The 14,802-nt window shown below is 47.1% G+C and overlaps 1 protein-coding gene across 1 annotated transcript in view; it reads right to left on the bottom strand.

Annotated features, from left to right (window-relative positions):
- Positions 1–3,252: 3,252 nt before the first annotated feature.
- Positions 3,253–14,802, bottom strand: part of RTN3 (reticulon 3) — a 59,632-nt gene continuing 48,082 nt past the window's right edge. The window contains exons 4-9 of the mRNA XM_046643237.1: positions 9,611–9,818; positions 7,454–7,592; positions 6,972–7,041; positions 6,461–6,507; positions 5,582–5,640; positions 3,253–4,148 (exon numbers count right to left, since the gene is read on the bottom strand). Coding sequence (XP_046499193.1) covers positions 4,103–4,148; positions 5,582–5,640; positions 6,461–6,507; positions 6,972–7,041; positions 7,454–7,592; positions 9,611–9,818 — 569 coding nt within the window. The 3' untranslated portion in view covers positions 3,253–4,102. The remainder of the gene's footprint in view (positions 4,149–5,581; positions 5,641–6,460; positions 6,508–6,971; positions 7,042–7,453; positions 7,593–9,610; positions 9,819–14,802) is intronic.

Here is a 14,802-nt window from a genome sequence, read left to right on the forward strand (position 1 = left end):
GGGAGGGGCTTAAGGCCTGGGTCGGGAGGAGGGGACCCGGCCCGGGGGGCTGCCTCTATGGGTAGGAAAGCAGAGAGCGAAGAGGAAGCCCTTCCTCTCGTCCCAGCCCCCAGGCCAGAGCTCAAGGTTCAAGTGCCTCGGGCCCGGTCCCTTTGACTTCTAGATTGGGAACTGGATTTTATACCACGGATTTTATAGCATTTTTATATAATTCAAGACGATCAGAGTTGGAAAGACCTTGGAGACCAATTAGTACTCACCCCCACCCCTCTTGCAGATAGGTGAAATGAAGCCCAGGAACGGAAATGATCACACAGCCAGGTAGGAACAGCACGAGAACTAGAATAAAAATCTCAACTCCCAATTCAGTGTTCTTTGCCACTACGCCACACTGCCTTCCCATCTCTGCTAAGTGGCTAGAATTTCTTTCCCCATAAGGCCTGCCAAGGGCTGGCACGTGCTGGGCGCTGCAGGCCATCACAGTGCGGTCGGGACCTCCTGGGGATGGCAAAGAGCTGCCCTCGGCCTTGGAAGGAGCATCACAGGGCAGCTCTTGCCACCACAGTTTTGGCTGGAGGGTGCGGGCAGCAGCCTTCTCCATCAGAACTCCAGAAGTGGGGCTGTCCGCCATCTGGCCCGAGGCCTCCCCAGTAGGGCCAGGGCCCTGGCATTGTGTTCTTTGTTCTTCATGCCACCAGGAATTCAGGAAAGACTGCATGGGCTGTCAGTTGAGAATTCTCAGTGAGTTGGGACCTCCCGGGTTTTGAAGCAGCATTAAAAGCTTGAGAACAGGCATTATGGATGGCACCAGGCTGGGCACTGCCATTCTTTTATTTTCTTTCATGCATGTTGTTTTCAGCTTGACATTCTACCACTTTTGTCACTCTGCCTGCTCAAAAACAGCAGGCGAGTTGGGGCAACCCATCAGAGTCAGCCAAGTCCACCGCCCAAGTTGAGGGGAGCCGGGCTGAAGGCGGCTAGGGAGTGGTTGCTCCCCTCCATCGGTGGGCAGCCAGCCTTAGGAGCACAGGAGCAGGTGTCTTCATGGAGAGGCAACCCGAGCCCTCCAGCGGTTCTAAGTGTGGCCGCCCAACCAGCAGCCTCACCTTAGGAACTTAGTAGAAATGCAGTCTTGGGCCCCGCCTCACAGAATCAGAAGCTGGCGTGGGGCCCAGTGACCCACTCTGATCAGCCCCCCAGGGAGCCTGAGGCACAGGGACGTTCTGAGCGCCCATGGTCTAGGACGTGCCACTGTACTGACTCCTACTTTTGATGGCAGCTGTGGCCTTGTGGGTTGGGGTCAGGGGTCAGGAGGTCATCTCTAGCTGGGCCTCCTTGCCTCGGGAGTCTGACAGGAACAGGTGAAGCTTCATGAATTTTTTGTTAATGGTATGCTTGCTATTAGGGCCAATATGTAAATGTTACTCTGAATACATATTTATATACCAAGTTAGTGACATTATTCAAACATTTGTATGCCTATTTGTGAAGTTGTTTGCATCAGTTATTTTTTAAATTTCAGCCTAAGTTTTCTAAGAGGTATGTTGAATAAATTTAAAAAATCCAGCTGAAGGGTCACGGCAGCCTTAGTTTTGGAGAAGAGCAAATCCGAGGTGAGTTCTGTCAGCAGAGACCTGATGTGTGGAGGTCTGATGTGTTTGCTGTCCTTGGGGACTGACAACTGAATCGCAGGGACTGGGGGGTTTGCAGGCCGCCTCTTGTCACGGGCGGGGAACCCTCCTAGGTTGGCGTGAGGCTGAACTGGGATAACAGACCTGTCTGGCCACTTCCACTCCTCATCTTCCTCCTAAGGCCACCTCTTAGAGGGTCTCATTTCCATTCAGAAACCAAATGCACACTTTTGCTCCACTATGGAAATTCCACAATCTTGGGAATCATTCCCAGTATTGACTACGAGTCACTTTTTAAAGCCTCAAAAGTGGAGTAGGGGTGGGGCCGGTGGCAGCCTTGTCTGGTTCTTACTTTACCCAAACTGTGTATAAAGAATAAAGTTAGCAGAATGACACCACAGTCACTGTGTTGTTGCTTTTTTTATTAATAACACATCAATTTGCAGTTTTACAGGAACCAACATTCAAGCTCCTTAGGTGCTACTGTATTTTTATGTTGCACGCACATATACGCACACAGTTTCATTAGTAATTTTTCATCTATAGGTTTTTCTTAAAAAAAAAAAATTCCCGTGTGGCACAAAGATCTGTCCAATTATCTAAACACAGCAGTAACAAAACGAGAGCTGGGTGTGGAGGCTTCCAGTGCAGAATAAGGTCCTTTGGAGGGGAAGCCCAAAGTGATGAGCAGTGCTCTGACTTCCTGGGAGGGCAAAGGACGGGGATGGAGAATGCATTTCCTACTAGGACATGAAATCAGGTTAAAAATCGAGAAGGATGTGGAAAAGGGGCTAAGGAAATAAGAGAAGTAAGGCAAAGGTACCTTTTACTCATCTAAAGTCCTAAGTAATTTTCCCAAAAAAGTAGAAAACTTCCTTCCGCTCCCTTCTACAGAGTTGCGGTGCTCTGGGACCATCGGAGATTGTAGCCCTTACTTTAAAGTCACCAGCGCATATTCCCTCTGGATTATCATGACTACGAGTTAGAATCTGAAGGAACTCACAGACGACTTTTTTTTCAAGTTTACCGAATGTTCATGTTGGAAGGGGAGGGAGATGCTTATCAGCCTCAAACGGGAATCAAAGATGCCCAACCGCGCTCCATCCATGCCAGCCCGAGCTGCTCCTGTGCACGGAGCCCATCAGCACAGGCTCACCCGGCCTGGCTGCCCTCACTTAAAGCTTAGGTTTTGGAAAACACTCTCAAAAGGAGCACCCCGGGCCAGGGCAGAGGGGCTAGCACATTTTATGTGCCTGAAAACGAAAGGAGCCCTCAAAACATAACACACACCCAGTAAGCTAGCCTCAAAGTCAAAACTCCATGTGAACCACAAAATGCACTTCCTACGCTAATGTGTGGTCTCTCGACCACAGACACACACGGTCTCCTCTCAAGCCAGCTCGGCTGTGGTCCTTCGGGCAACGTGATGAGCAAAGGTTAAAGATGTAGCTGCGAAGGAGGGAGCCGTAGGGAAAAGATCAAGAAAAAAGGCCTTTAGTACAGTTTCTGTAATTCACCTCTTGAGAACGTTCCCCCCCCCACGGACTGAGGATTACAATAACTCAACAACTGAGGAGCCCGCATGCAGAGTAGTTTTTTCTCTAACAAGTTTACAGCAGTGTACAGCAGTTACAGACATTTATTTCATAATAAGAAAAGTACAACCATATTTATTAAACTTGAGGTGAGGTGGGTAGGAAAGAGGGAGGAAAGCACATTCAGGGAAGAGTTCTCAAACTCAAGCTCAGAACTGCTGCCCAACAGAAATGACAGAGACAGCACCTTCCCAAACGGTGGAGCCCGCCTTCCCTGGGCTGAGGGGGCGGGAGCAGTCTCAGCAGGGCTCCGGGGACTCCCTCTCCAGCCCCCCTTTCTGTTTCCATTCTTGGTCATCGATGGCATTCTGGGAATCAGGAGTCACTGTTACCACCCAGAAGTCACTGGGAGTTGGAAGTTCCAGCATTCAGTGAAGAAGAGGACTACAGGAGGAGCTGCTCACACTGTGGGGCAGGAAGATGGGAGCGAGGGCACCCCACTCTTGTCCCAGATAATTTCTTCATAAGTTAATCATTATTTCTTAAATATAACGGCAAAACTATGATGGGAAGCTGACTGGTCCTTGAAAACGGAACAGGAGGACCCAAGAGATGTGTTTCAGCTTTCGTTTTCTCCTTTCCCTCCCACCTTTCCCCTCTCAAGCTACAGGCAAAAGCTCCACCACTGACGTACTGATTTATCCTATTCAATTGATTCTTTCGGGTTCTAAGATATCAGTTCTTTTTTTAATCCAACAATTCTTGTGCTTGATACTGCGGGTAAAGGGAAAGGAGGGGAGAAACACCAAATTAAAAAAAAAAGCTTGGAATGCAGGCTCAAGCTGACACTGAGCACGTTCCTTCATAGTACAAGTAACAACGTTATAACTATTAAATGGTGTTTTAGTAATGGTTGCATTTCTGGTTTCCATGTACTTAGTCTGCCTTTTTTTTTGCGATTCCAGGTAGTTTTGCTTGGATCCTATTGAGGAAAAGAAAAAAAAGGTGAAAACACAGCTATTACATTAGTTCTAGGTTTTTCCTCTAACAGTGATGCTAGAAGATAGTCCAGGACTTGCTGGAGCAGCGTGAGAAACATTCCCTCACTTCCGCAGGGCGGCTGGATGAGGGAGCAGGGGCCAAGACTGGTCTGGGAGGAGCTCAGGGGTCCACCCAGATCCACTCCAGCTCCTGCCGCCGCTGCCTGCTGCTGGCCTTTCACTGCCAGAACCTCGGGTCCTTCACTGGGGTTCCAGAGAAGAGTAAGGGGTGTCTGGGCATAATGCCTGCTGCCTGTGCTCTACACACTGGCAGTGCAAGAGCCACTTCTCTGGGAAGGCCAGGTCACCCACGAGTGCCACAAAAGGAACCAGGAGTCAAGGGTCAAGGAGATACATAAAAAAAACTAACCAGAGGAGCTGGCAGTAGTCCCCAGCCCCTCACAGGACACCACAGCTGCCCTTCACCGTGTTCATTAAGGTCATTCACATCCCTCAGCTAATGGGAAAGCTCCTTCCCACAGCAGGGGCCCCCGTCAGCTGACACCCCTCATCAAGACACCAGGTTTAGGGCTAAGCTGTGACCATCTTTCACGATCAGGAGCAACCAGCAACCAGATACGTACTTGTGCTAACTGTCCTTGCCTGGTTTTAGCTCCAATGCGTATCTAAAATAGCAAAAGAGCAAGTAAAGACGACCCTGGCATCCAGCCAGAGCTGTCTGGATGTGGTCACAATTTCCTCTTATCAAAGCTGGAAAAAGCACTAAAATCTGGGGTGTGAAAGTGATGCAGGGGGGCCCACAAAGGGGATGTGATTGTTTGCCATGTTTTGTTTCTTAAAGAATATCTGAATACGAAAAAATGTTGACATTTTAATCTGAAGCATTGGGTTCATAGTGTCTGCTATAAATTCAGAATTAAAAAAAAGAAAACAGTTCCTTGATACAGGGAGTCATAAAAATGTCTATCAATATTTTATTACCTGATTTAAATACTAAATTAGTTTAAAAAAAGAGGAAAACAGAGGGATCTGGTAGTCTTAAAAAGAGGTAGTGTAAACCCTTAACTCATGTATTTTACTAAAACTTTTGTTTCTGGAAAAAGAAGGAAGAGTTTGGCTTAAAACTGACAAACTATGTGAAAATAAATGAAGGTAGAGACAACCATGAACATTTAAAAGCCAGTCCAAAAGGCACAGTGGTTCTGATTCCATTCACCCTTATTAATCTAAGATACGAAGGATGATTTTTTAAAGAAGTGGATGAAGTACTTTCTAGTCAAATCAAACTATTAACCAAGGTTTTTTTTCAGCGTGAAAATTACTTTCTTTAGCATCAGCATTTTACACAGGGGACTAAAAATAATCGGGGGGAAAGCACACATCTCGATGAAATTTGGAACCTATGCATACTCACTTTTCAACGATCGACTTGGTCTGATCGCGGGCGATGCCAACATAGTGATCAATCTGGGTCTTTAAGGAAGGAAAAGCGACTCAGTTGTGGCGACACAGAGATTAACAATCTTCCTGAAGGTAACATTCTTTTGTCTAGTTTAACCACTTTTTAAAAACACTATTGAATATTCTTGAGAATAAAAATAACGCCCAATTTTAACAAGCATTTTAAAATTATGCCAGAAACACCGCATGCTCTGTCGAAGTCAGACCACTCCTTTCTCTCGCAGGGGTAAGCCTCACTTGCTAGGTCTTCTTTAGGGACACCAGAGAATGGCATTTTCTGAATACCAGAAACTGTGTCTAACCTATATTCTGTCATCACAAATGTGTTTTGGCTCTTAAGTAAGACTAATTCATTTAACATCAAAAAGCCATAAATAAAGTCAGCTGACGGATGACTTACTCTATGAGAACAGCGTCACAGCACGCAGTATACTCTACACCCCACCCACAACACAAGCATCTGTTCACACCGATGGAGTCCCATAATAGTCTTAATAGTTTACATTTCTTTTTAAAAGACACCAGCTTTTATTTATTTAAGCATTTTTCAACTTTTTTTTTTTAAACAGATAAGCACCCATGTGATAAAACCTCAAAAGGCACAACGAGGCATAAAAGCAAGTCTCCTCTCATCCTTCTCCCTCCTAGACATTCAGTTTCTCTCCTTGGAGAAAACCACTGACAGCGGTTTCTTATAGGCAGCTGACTTACAAAATGAGACACTAGAAATGGTTAGAAAAAGATTGCTCCAAACTTTCAATGCCTAAAACATGAACTAACAACTAGTCATACAACAACTGGTATATCCTATTTGAAACAGACAAACGCTTACCTTGTACTTCTCATAGACAATTGGAACGCTGAAAACGAGCAGTTCGGCTGTAGGACAGAATCACAGGACACGGCATGTATAAATGTCAGACAGTCATAAAGGCTCAAGATTCAAGTAACACAGACACTTCTCCTCTTGCAACATAAACAGATCTTCAATATGAGAAACCCTGGTGACAGCTCTCAATTAAGGACAGTCAGATGTAGGTACACAGATGCTTTCTTTGTACCACAAATAATTTCCGAATTATGAAAATGGTTTCTGGAAGTAAAATCCCCAAATTTAAGCCGAATCCAGACAAGTTCCCTTTCTTCTAGCTGTTTTGCTATTTCTTTATAGTTAGGACCATTTAATACACAGACGGCCATAAACACAGGTTCCTCCACTCAGGTCTGTGCAGAAGCTGAAGGCTGGGCCACACGGGGGAGGGACGCCATGGGGAGCAGTCCCTTCGCTCTCACTCTTACCAATCACTTCAAAGAGCACAGAGCCACGCTCCTTGCTCCCTTACCAAGAATCAGGAGGGTGATTCCATTGAAGACGGCGCCAACATAGGTCATCAGCCACATGAAGACAGCCAGCTGTGAAGGCCAACGTCAGAGGGTTAGCAGGAATAACCACAAGGCGAAACTCAGGGGAGCCGATGCCATTCTCCTCTAGCTAAGTCTGCGTAAGGTAATAATCTCAGAATGCAGGCCACCCCATTTGCACTATACAGTTGAGGGTGCATGAGAGAAGTCTGTAGTTCGCTTCGGCCTGAAGGACAGACCGCCCTTGCGTTTCTGTCAATTACGTCAGTGCTGTTCTGATGTTAGTTCTCAGGGTGCAGGGGACGCCTTCTCTAGTCACTCCCATGCCCACTTCTACAGGCCGATGGAGATAAGCATACATTCTTCTGTCTGATAAAACCCTATGTACTGCTTTTCCTTTGAATCACAACCTCACCCCTGGTTTTCCTCAGCCTCATCACCAAAAGCTGTAGAAACAACTAACCTTCAAGGAGTCGACCAGATCTTCCACCAGAAAGAGACGGATGATGAGCTTCAGGGCCCGGTTGACGTGCACCAGGGCGGCATTGACGTAATTATGGAAAGCTTCTGAGGACAGAGTGATGTCCACATCCAGGTAGGCTCTTCCGGGAGAAGAAACGACAGTCACACATTGGACCAGGAAGGAAAGGATCTCTTTGTTAGCAGGGCGATAGGGCGATTCTTCAGAGTGAAAGCCCCCAAGGGTGCCTTTTAAAAACCTGTAGGGGCATTTTTTGCTGTCCTGGGAGGGGTGGGGGCACCACTGTCATCTAGTGGGCAGAGGCAAAGACGCCAGATGCCTGCAAAGGATGGGACAGTCACACACGTCAAAGAACCGCCTCTCCTACGTCCTGCTTAACTTTTACTGCCCCAGAGGAAGTTCATGAAGGTGAGCCATTTATAATCATCAAGAGCCCAGAAGATAGAAAAACAAGGTTATATTTTCCCCACGGTTTTAACATATCCTGAATCTTCTAAAATTGTATTTTGTTTATGCTAAAACTATACGATGATGGTTTTCCCCATTTTGGAAAATCACATCTGTATTAGAGATTACACATGTAGGTGCAAATACCTGATGTCTTTATTGTTTCTTTGGTGTAGTCATGTCCAAGCAATTAAATATTGACTGGAATACATATTATTTTATTATAAATGGCTTTCTGTGTTATGGCTCCTTTATATTACAATTATAATCTATTTTTGTTTACAGATATATTATCTATGAATTTCATTTCAAAGTGATAAAGGAGGAATTATAAAATATTTGTTAAAAAAGAAAAAGGAGAGGGGCTGGCCCCGTGGCTGAGTGGTTTAGTCCGCGCTCCGCTGCCGGCGGCCCAGTGTTTCATTGGTTCGAATCCTGGGCGCAGACATGGCACTGCTCATCAAACCACGCTGAGGCAGCGTCCCATATGCCACAACTAGAAGGACCCACAACGAAGAATATACAACTATGTACCGGGGGGCTTTGGGGAGAAAAAGGAAAAAATAAAACCTTAAAAAAAAAAAAAAAAAGAAAGAAAAAGGAGAGTGGAGATAGTAAGTTTGATAGTGCTGAAAACTAGAGGAAAAGACGGACAGACTCAGGTTCTGTTCCCAGATGACTACAGAACTGAGACGTAACCGTGCTCACAACTTGTCCCCTCAGGCAGAACTTCCTGAGCGCCAGACCCGGGGCCGGGTGCGGGCTATCCCGGGAGAGGAGGCTGCCTTTGCCTCAAAGAGCCCACAGCCTTGCAGGAAAAACAGCAGAGTAACAGGCACATTTTTCTTTCTGATTTATTACGAAAATATTTACTACCAAACACAAAAGTTATAAAAATTAGATGTTATAATTCAAACATCTTAGCAAAACACATTTTATAAATAAATCTACAAGGGTGTCACGCAAAAGGGAAAAAAATCCTGCTGAGACATAACGACTTTGTGGGCACTCACTCATTCAACCACCGTCAATTTGTTAAAACTAATTTGCGAGAACTTTTTCAAGGCCACAGGGTTTAAATCATGCCTTCTGTTTCCTCTGAGAGAAAACACAAGGACCAGAGCGACAGCTAGACAGCTGTGTGTCATGGTCCTGAGGGTCACGGCAGGGCTTCCTCCTCTGTGAGAAAAGGGTTTTAAAAAAACTGTCATTTGCTAATTTTAAATGGATTTCCGCGAGGAAAACATTTGTTAAAGTTACAGCACAGCCAGAAAAGCCAGCAACTGGATTCCAGAAATGCACAACCTACTGACTTCATCAAGACCGCCAAGCCTCAATACCAAGATTTCAAAGCTGTTTGCAGATTTAACTCTAGGGGGCCCAGCGGTGTACCCGGGACCCCTCTAACTGAGCACTGCTCCAGATGCTCTGCCGCCCTGACTCTGCTCAGGAATTTAGACCGTCCTCTTGAGTCTTAAAGTGTGAGCTTCTAGTTTGTCCAAAGGTCTTGGCTCTAACTCGGTCACCTCTTCAGGCGGCCCCAAGGTTCCCAGCTGACGTTTCCTGCCACCGACCAGCCGCATTAGGCCCTGGGATTCTGGAGTGTTAGTCAGGGCTGACTTCTAGCCCTGACCAGCCTCAGCGAACTCCTTCACTAAAATGCAGAGCGTTACTCGTGATACTTCAACTCACTTGAATGGATGGCCTTCTTCTGACTTCTGTACAGCCTGGATGACAGACTTGTAGACCCTGAAGCTGATGGTGACAGAGAGAAGAGCCAGGATGAGGTAGGAAACCACACTGATGACACTGAAAGCTGCCAGGGAAAGCAGCACGATCAGCGTGGTGCCAAAGACAAACCCAGTCTTCTTCACATCTCGCCAGAAAATCAGATCGTGCACTGCCAAAGAAAAGGGAACAACAGAGTTACATAAACGCCCACGAGCCACAAGGCCAGGGAGGCTCGCGGCTGAGCAGCACGACGCTGCACAGAGGTCCAGGAGCACCCTCCCTAGGAGAATCTCATCAGTGGAATCACACCAGGACTGGGGTGAGCATTCACACTGCAAAGGGTTCCTCTGGCTTCCGGATAGGTTTACAGAAACTTAGGAACTTATGTTTTAGGGATGGCCACTTAAGTACAACGGGGTAAAGTGTCACTGACTTTAAACGTTTCAGCAGAAAGGATGGTAGAGCAAGTCTGGTAAAATCTTCATGTACTGTTGACTAAATTAAGCAAACCATGCCTACAAAATAGTTGGGTCAACAGACTACAAAACCATCTAACTTAAAACGTATCAATTGGGGTGGTGGCAGAGAGAGTGGAGAATAAAAATAAACCAAGCCCTATCAGTGTTAGTCACAATGAAACACCAGTCCCTGTGTTCATCCGAAGAGAACTCAGGAAGCACTATGGGTAGGGGACCACACAGTTATCTAAACCATGATACTTCTGAAAATGAAGTATTCATAACTATTAAACTATTCATAACTGTTAGGAGACAGGTACAGACCAAGACTGCCCCAGGCAAGTGGGTTCCATGGTTGGAAAACTGGAAAGATCTAAGTTCTTCTACTTAAAGACACCTCAAAAACTGGGTGTAAGCTGCTAGCCATCTCCGCCCGGCAATGACAGTGCATTTGATTTCCACCTGTGACGGCGAACATCCACGCTCACAGCCCTGTCGCAAGTTTCTTCTTTGCTCCTTGCTTATAACGAAGAGCACGGGCTTTGGAGCTGGAGAGACATCAGTTTGAGCCCGGGTAATTTTTAGCCATATTACCTTAATTAACCTTTCTAAACCCTGTTTTCTCTAAAACAAAGAAAGTGATACCTACTCCCTGGAGTTGTTTTAAGCATTCTATCAGGCTAATGCATGCAGCATGCTGAGCACTGCAAACGACACGCAGTAAACGCTCAAATTTTAACTACAATCAAGATACGGTTTGCCTGGAAGACTGACTGACGGTTAAATGAACTCGAATCTGATTCAAGCTGAGCCACTGGCACCTAATTCTTCCCCATATTCAGCTACAATACTCTCCTCTGAAGCCTGAGCTTGCTAGAGCCAAAGGAACCCAACCTGAAACTAAGAAAACACTCAAGAGATGCTGGTTGTACAGAAGAAATCATCACTGGCTCCGCGAGTCCGGCGATGGGATGTGACTTACTAGGAGAAAGAAGAGCTATCGCGATCCCTGATAGGAAGCCGAGGGTCCCAGACAGAGATGCTACAAAGGAGAGAAGGCAACGGAGGCCCACCTGATGGAAGAGGAACGCTGAAGAGGATGCTGCCTGTTCACGAGAGCAAACACTAAGCGGGAGAGTTCCCACAGCCAGAGTCCAGGTGCATCCACACCACGGTTCACACGGCTCCAAGAGCAATCGCAACACGGAATGCTTAGAGGACCGAGAGCAGGATCCGCACCGAGTGCTTAGTCATGGAACAAACTGATCCATGTGCCTCCTGATGGAACGCCCCGAGAGGGACGCAACATCACTTCTGGGCTATTCCTGCCAAAATCATAACCCGAGTCTAACGAGAAAACACCAGACAAACCCAGATTGAGAAATAGTTTACAAAACAACTGGCCTGTATTCTTCAAAAATATCAATGTTGTGAAAGACAAGGAAAACTGGAAGAACTTTTTCAGATTAAGAGTAAGGAGACTCGACAACAGATAGGTGCAAAGTGTGGTCATACACTGGACGCTGGATAAAGGGATAAAAATAGTTATAAAGGACATCCCTGGGACAGCTGACACCATTTGAATGGGGACTACATAATTGATACAAGTACTGTATCAATGTTAAATTTCCTAAATTTGGTAAGTGTACTGCGGCTATGTAAAAGACACACAAATTCGTGTCTGAGAGAAACACACTCCAAGTATTTAGGGGTAAAGCGGCCGGATGTTTGCAACCAGCTCGTATGGTTCAGGAAAACACACGTATCTGGAGAGGGGGGAGGGAGTAATAAAGCGAAAGTGGACAAATGTCAACAAGTGGTGAACTAGAGCAAAGGTTACATGGGAGTTTTTTGGATTACACTTGCAATTCTTTAAGTTTGAAATATTTGAAAGACAGAAAGAGAACAATCAAGAAAAGCTTGGAGCATAAGGCTGGGGCCCAGAGAGAAAAAGATCTTGATGCATCAGAGAAGGAAAATGGGATAAAAACACTGGCCTAAATGCAAACCTACCTTTGGGCAAGTTAGAAAAAGCCACCCTGTTCCCATGAACTCTACTGCCACCTGCTGGAAAAGAGTCATAAGAAATACTCAAAGCTACAGAGCCCACTCACGGGAACGGTCCCCCTAGGTATGCAGCACATACTTACAGAACAGTGGAGAAGGCCGTGGGCTTGGCCTTCAAATCAGCAGTAGAATTATGGTCTGGGCTGGAAGGGGGACACACCATTTAAAAGGGGGACAATGGAGGGAAAGCCAGGCAAAGACGGCTCGATACAGTAAGCCTGTCTGGGACGCTCCCCTCCACAACTTCCCGTGGCTGCTCCTTGACTTCATGCAGGTCCTGGTGCAGGGATTCCTCCTCAGAGACGGCCCATCCCAAGGTCCCCTCCTTTCATCACTCCCCATCTCCCCGTCCTGCTTTATCTTCCTCCCTAGCACGTATCACTATATTTATTTACAGCGGGCTCTTCTCATCTGTTGCTGAACGCTTAAACGCCTAAGCTAACGGCCCAGAGACAGCAAAACCACGCTCTCCTGTGCTTCCCGATAACCCCTCTCCATCAGGACAAGTGTCTGCACCTGCGTCCTGCTAAGGACAGTGGGCCAAGGATCCTGAGTACACAATACCAAAGAAAGGACACTGGCATAGTCTGGAGACATGATCCTCTCTGAGTCTTGAGGAAGAGACAGGAGGATGAAACATATGAGGAAAAAGCAAGACAGTTTCAGTGTTTCTTTCATAACCAGGAAACCAAGAGGCTGCCACGGTTTGATTCCATGAAATGCTCCTTCAGTCTTCTCCTGTCATCCATCTGCTCCTACTACCTCAGCAGAGGACTTTTTAAAACAGGAAATTCCTCACTTTCAATGCGTTCTCTTTCCTTCCTTTCCCAGCCTGCTCTTCTTCCAGCAAGCTCTAATCAGATGCCTACCATGTGGCAGGCAGGTTCTAGGCACTGGGAAGAGAACCCACCAGTAAATAAGGCAAACAAGAGCCTTTCTGACGCTCTGGTGGGGAAGGAGGTGATGAACAACAAACGAGCTCCCAGAGGCCTGTAAGGACACAGACCCACTGCGCTACGATGAGGATAACGTGCATGCAGATGTGCGTGTGCGGACGGCGGTCAGGAAAAGCCTCTTTGAGGAGAGGACGTTAAAAGTGAGACACGAAGGATGAGGAGCTGGTCACGCAAAAGCAGGGGAGGGTGTTCTAGGCTTGAGGACACACACACAAGGACTCTTGGCGGGGCGGGGGGCTGTCGGGCATTGCTTGGGAAAGGTCAGAAGGCCAGTGTGGATGGTACGGAGTGAGTGGGGGGAGTGTGGTGGAAGATACGGCTGCAGAGACTGGCAGGGCTGGATCATGGAGCCCTGCCTCAGAGCAGGGTAAGGAGCTCAGGGTAAGGATTTTACCTCAGGCGTAACGGTGAGTCACTAAAGGACGTCACGCAGGGGAATAACATGCTATATTCCATTTTTAAAAAAGCAGTTTTCCTGCGGTACAGAAAGTGGATTGGCGTGGGGCACGAGTGCAGGCAGGAGGGAGCGGAGTGGACAGATCTGAACCACATTTGGGGGCAGAACAGGCAGAACTTGGTGATGAACTGGATGCAGGATGTGACGGGAAGAACTGTGGATGACCCCTGGGTTTGGAGCCTGAGCAAATGGATGGATGTGGTGTCATTTACTGAGATGAGGAGGAGCAGAGTACAGAACATGTTAACTCTGGGATGGACGTCTAGAGATATCCCTTATTAAAGAAGGTGGTTAGACCTGCCAGTGTGGAGCACACAGGATAGTTCTGAGCTGGAGAAACACAACCGGAAGTGACCAGCACACAAACAATGTTTAAAGTCCTGGGGAAGGATGCGGTTCCCTAGTACTGACACGGAGGGAGGCCCAGGTCTTCATTCTGAGGTGCTCCAATATTCAGAAGTGAGTACGAGCAGGGAGCTAGCGAAGGAAACAGGAAACACCGAGTGTGGTGGGGGATAACCAGGAGGGTCCGGTCTCACAGAAGCTGACAGGAGTGCCTGGAGGAGGCGTGGGAACTGCCTCATCCTGCCGCGCTTGAGTAAGGAAAAAAGTGACCCTGGACTTGGCAATATGGAGATGGCTGGTGATCTGAACAAAGGTGCTCAGTGGAGGGACAGGAACACGAGCAACTGGAGGGAGCTGGAGGAATTAGTGCTGAGACGTGGAGGCAGTGTGAGAAACGCCTGAGAAACACGTGAAGGGGAGCAGAGCCACGTGGAGCCAGGGAACAGTTTTTAAAGATGGGAAACACGGCAGCATGCTTACATGCAGATGCAGACAAGGAGAGGGAGCAGAAGCAGTGAAGTCCAGGAAAGGGTGGGTGGCGGTGCAGAGCCCAGGTGAAGGGGCCACTCCTTGGCAGAGTCAGGCACAGAAGAGGACGAGGAGAGACACAGGCCCACTACAGGGCTGAAGACTGGAAGAAGAGGGGTTGCTTTCTCAATAAAAAGGAGCTGAGATCATCAGGTGGGGTCGGGGCAGGGGGAGAAGCAGGTTTACAGAGAGAGAGCGAGCGAGAGAGACAGAGAGAGAGAGACAGAGAGAGAGGGGAAACGATTGTTTCAGAAAAGTGAGAAAATGTCTTAAAACTCTTAGAGTAAACCTTTGTGGCCTTAGGTTACGCAACGGTTTCTCAGATGTGACACCAAAAGCACG

The sequence above is a fragment of the Equus quagga genome, chromosome 17 (assembly GCF_021613505.1).
Source record: "Equus quagga isolate Etosha38 chromosome 17, UCLA_HA_Equagga_1.0, whole genome shotgun sequence".
In the NCBI taxonomy this organism is placed as follows: Eukaryota; Metazoa; Chordata; class Mammalia; order Perissodactyla; family Equidae; genus Equus; species Equus quagga.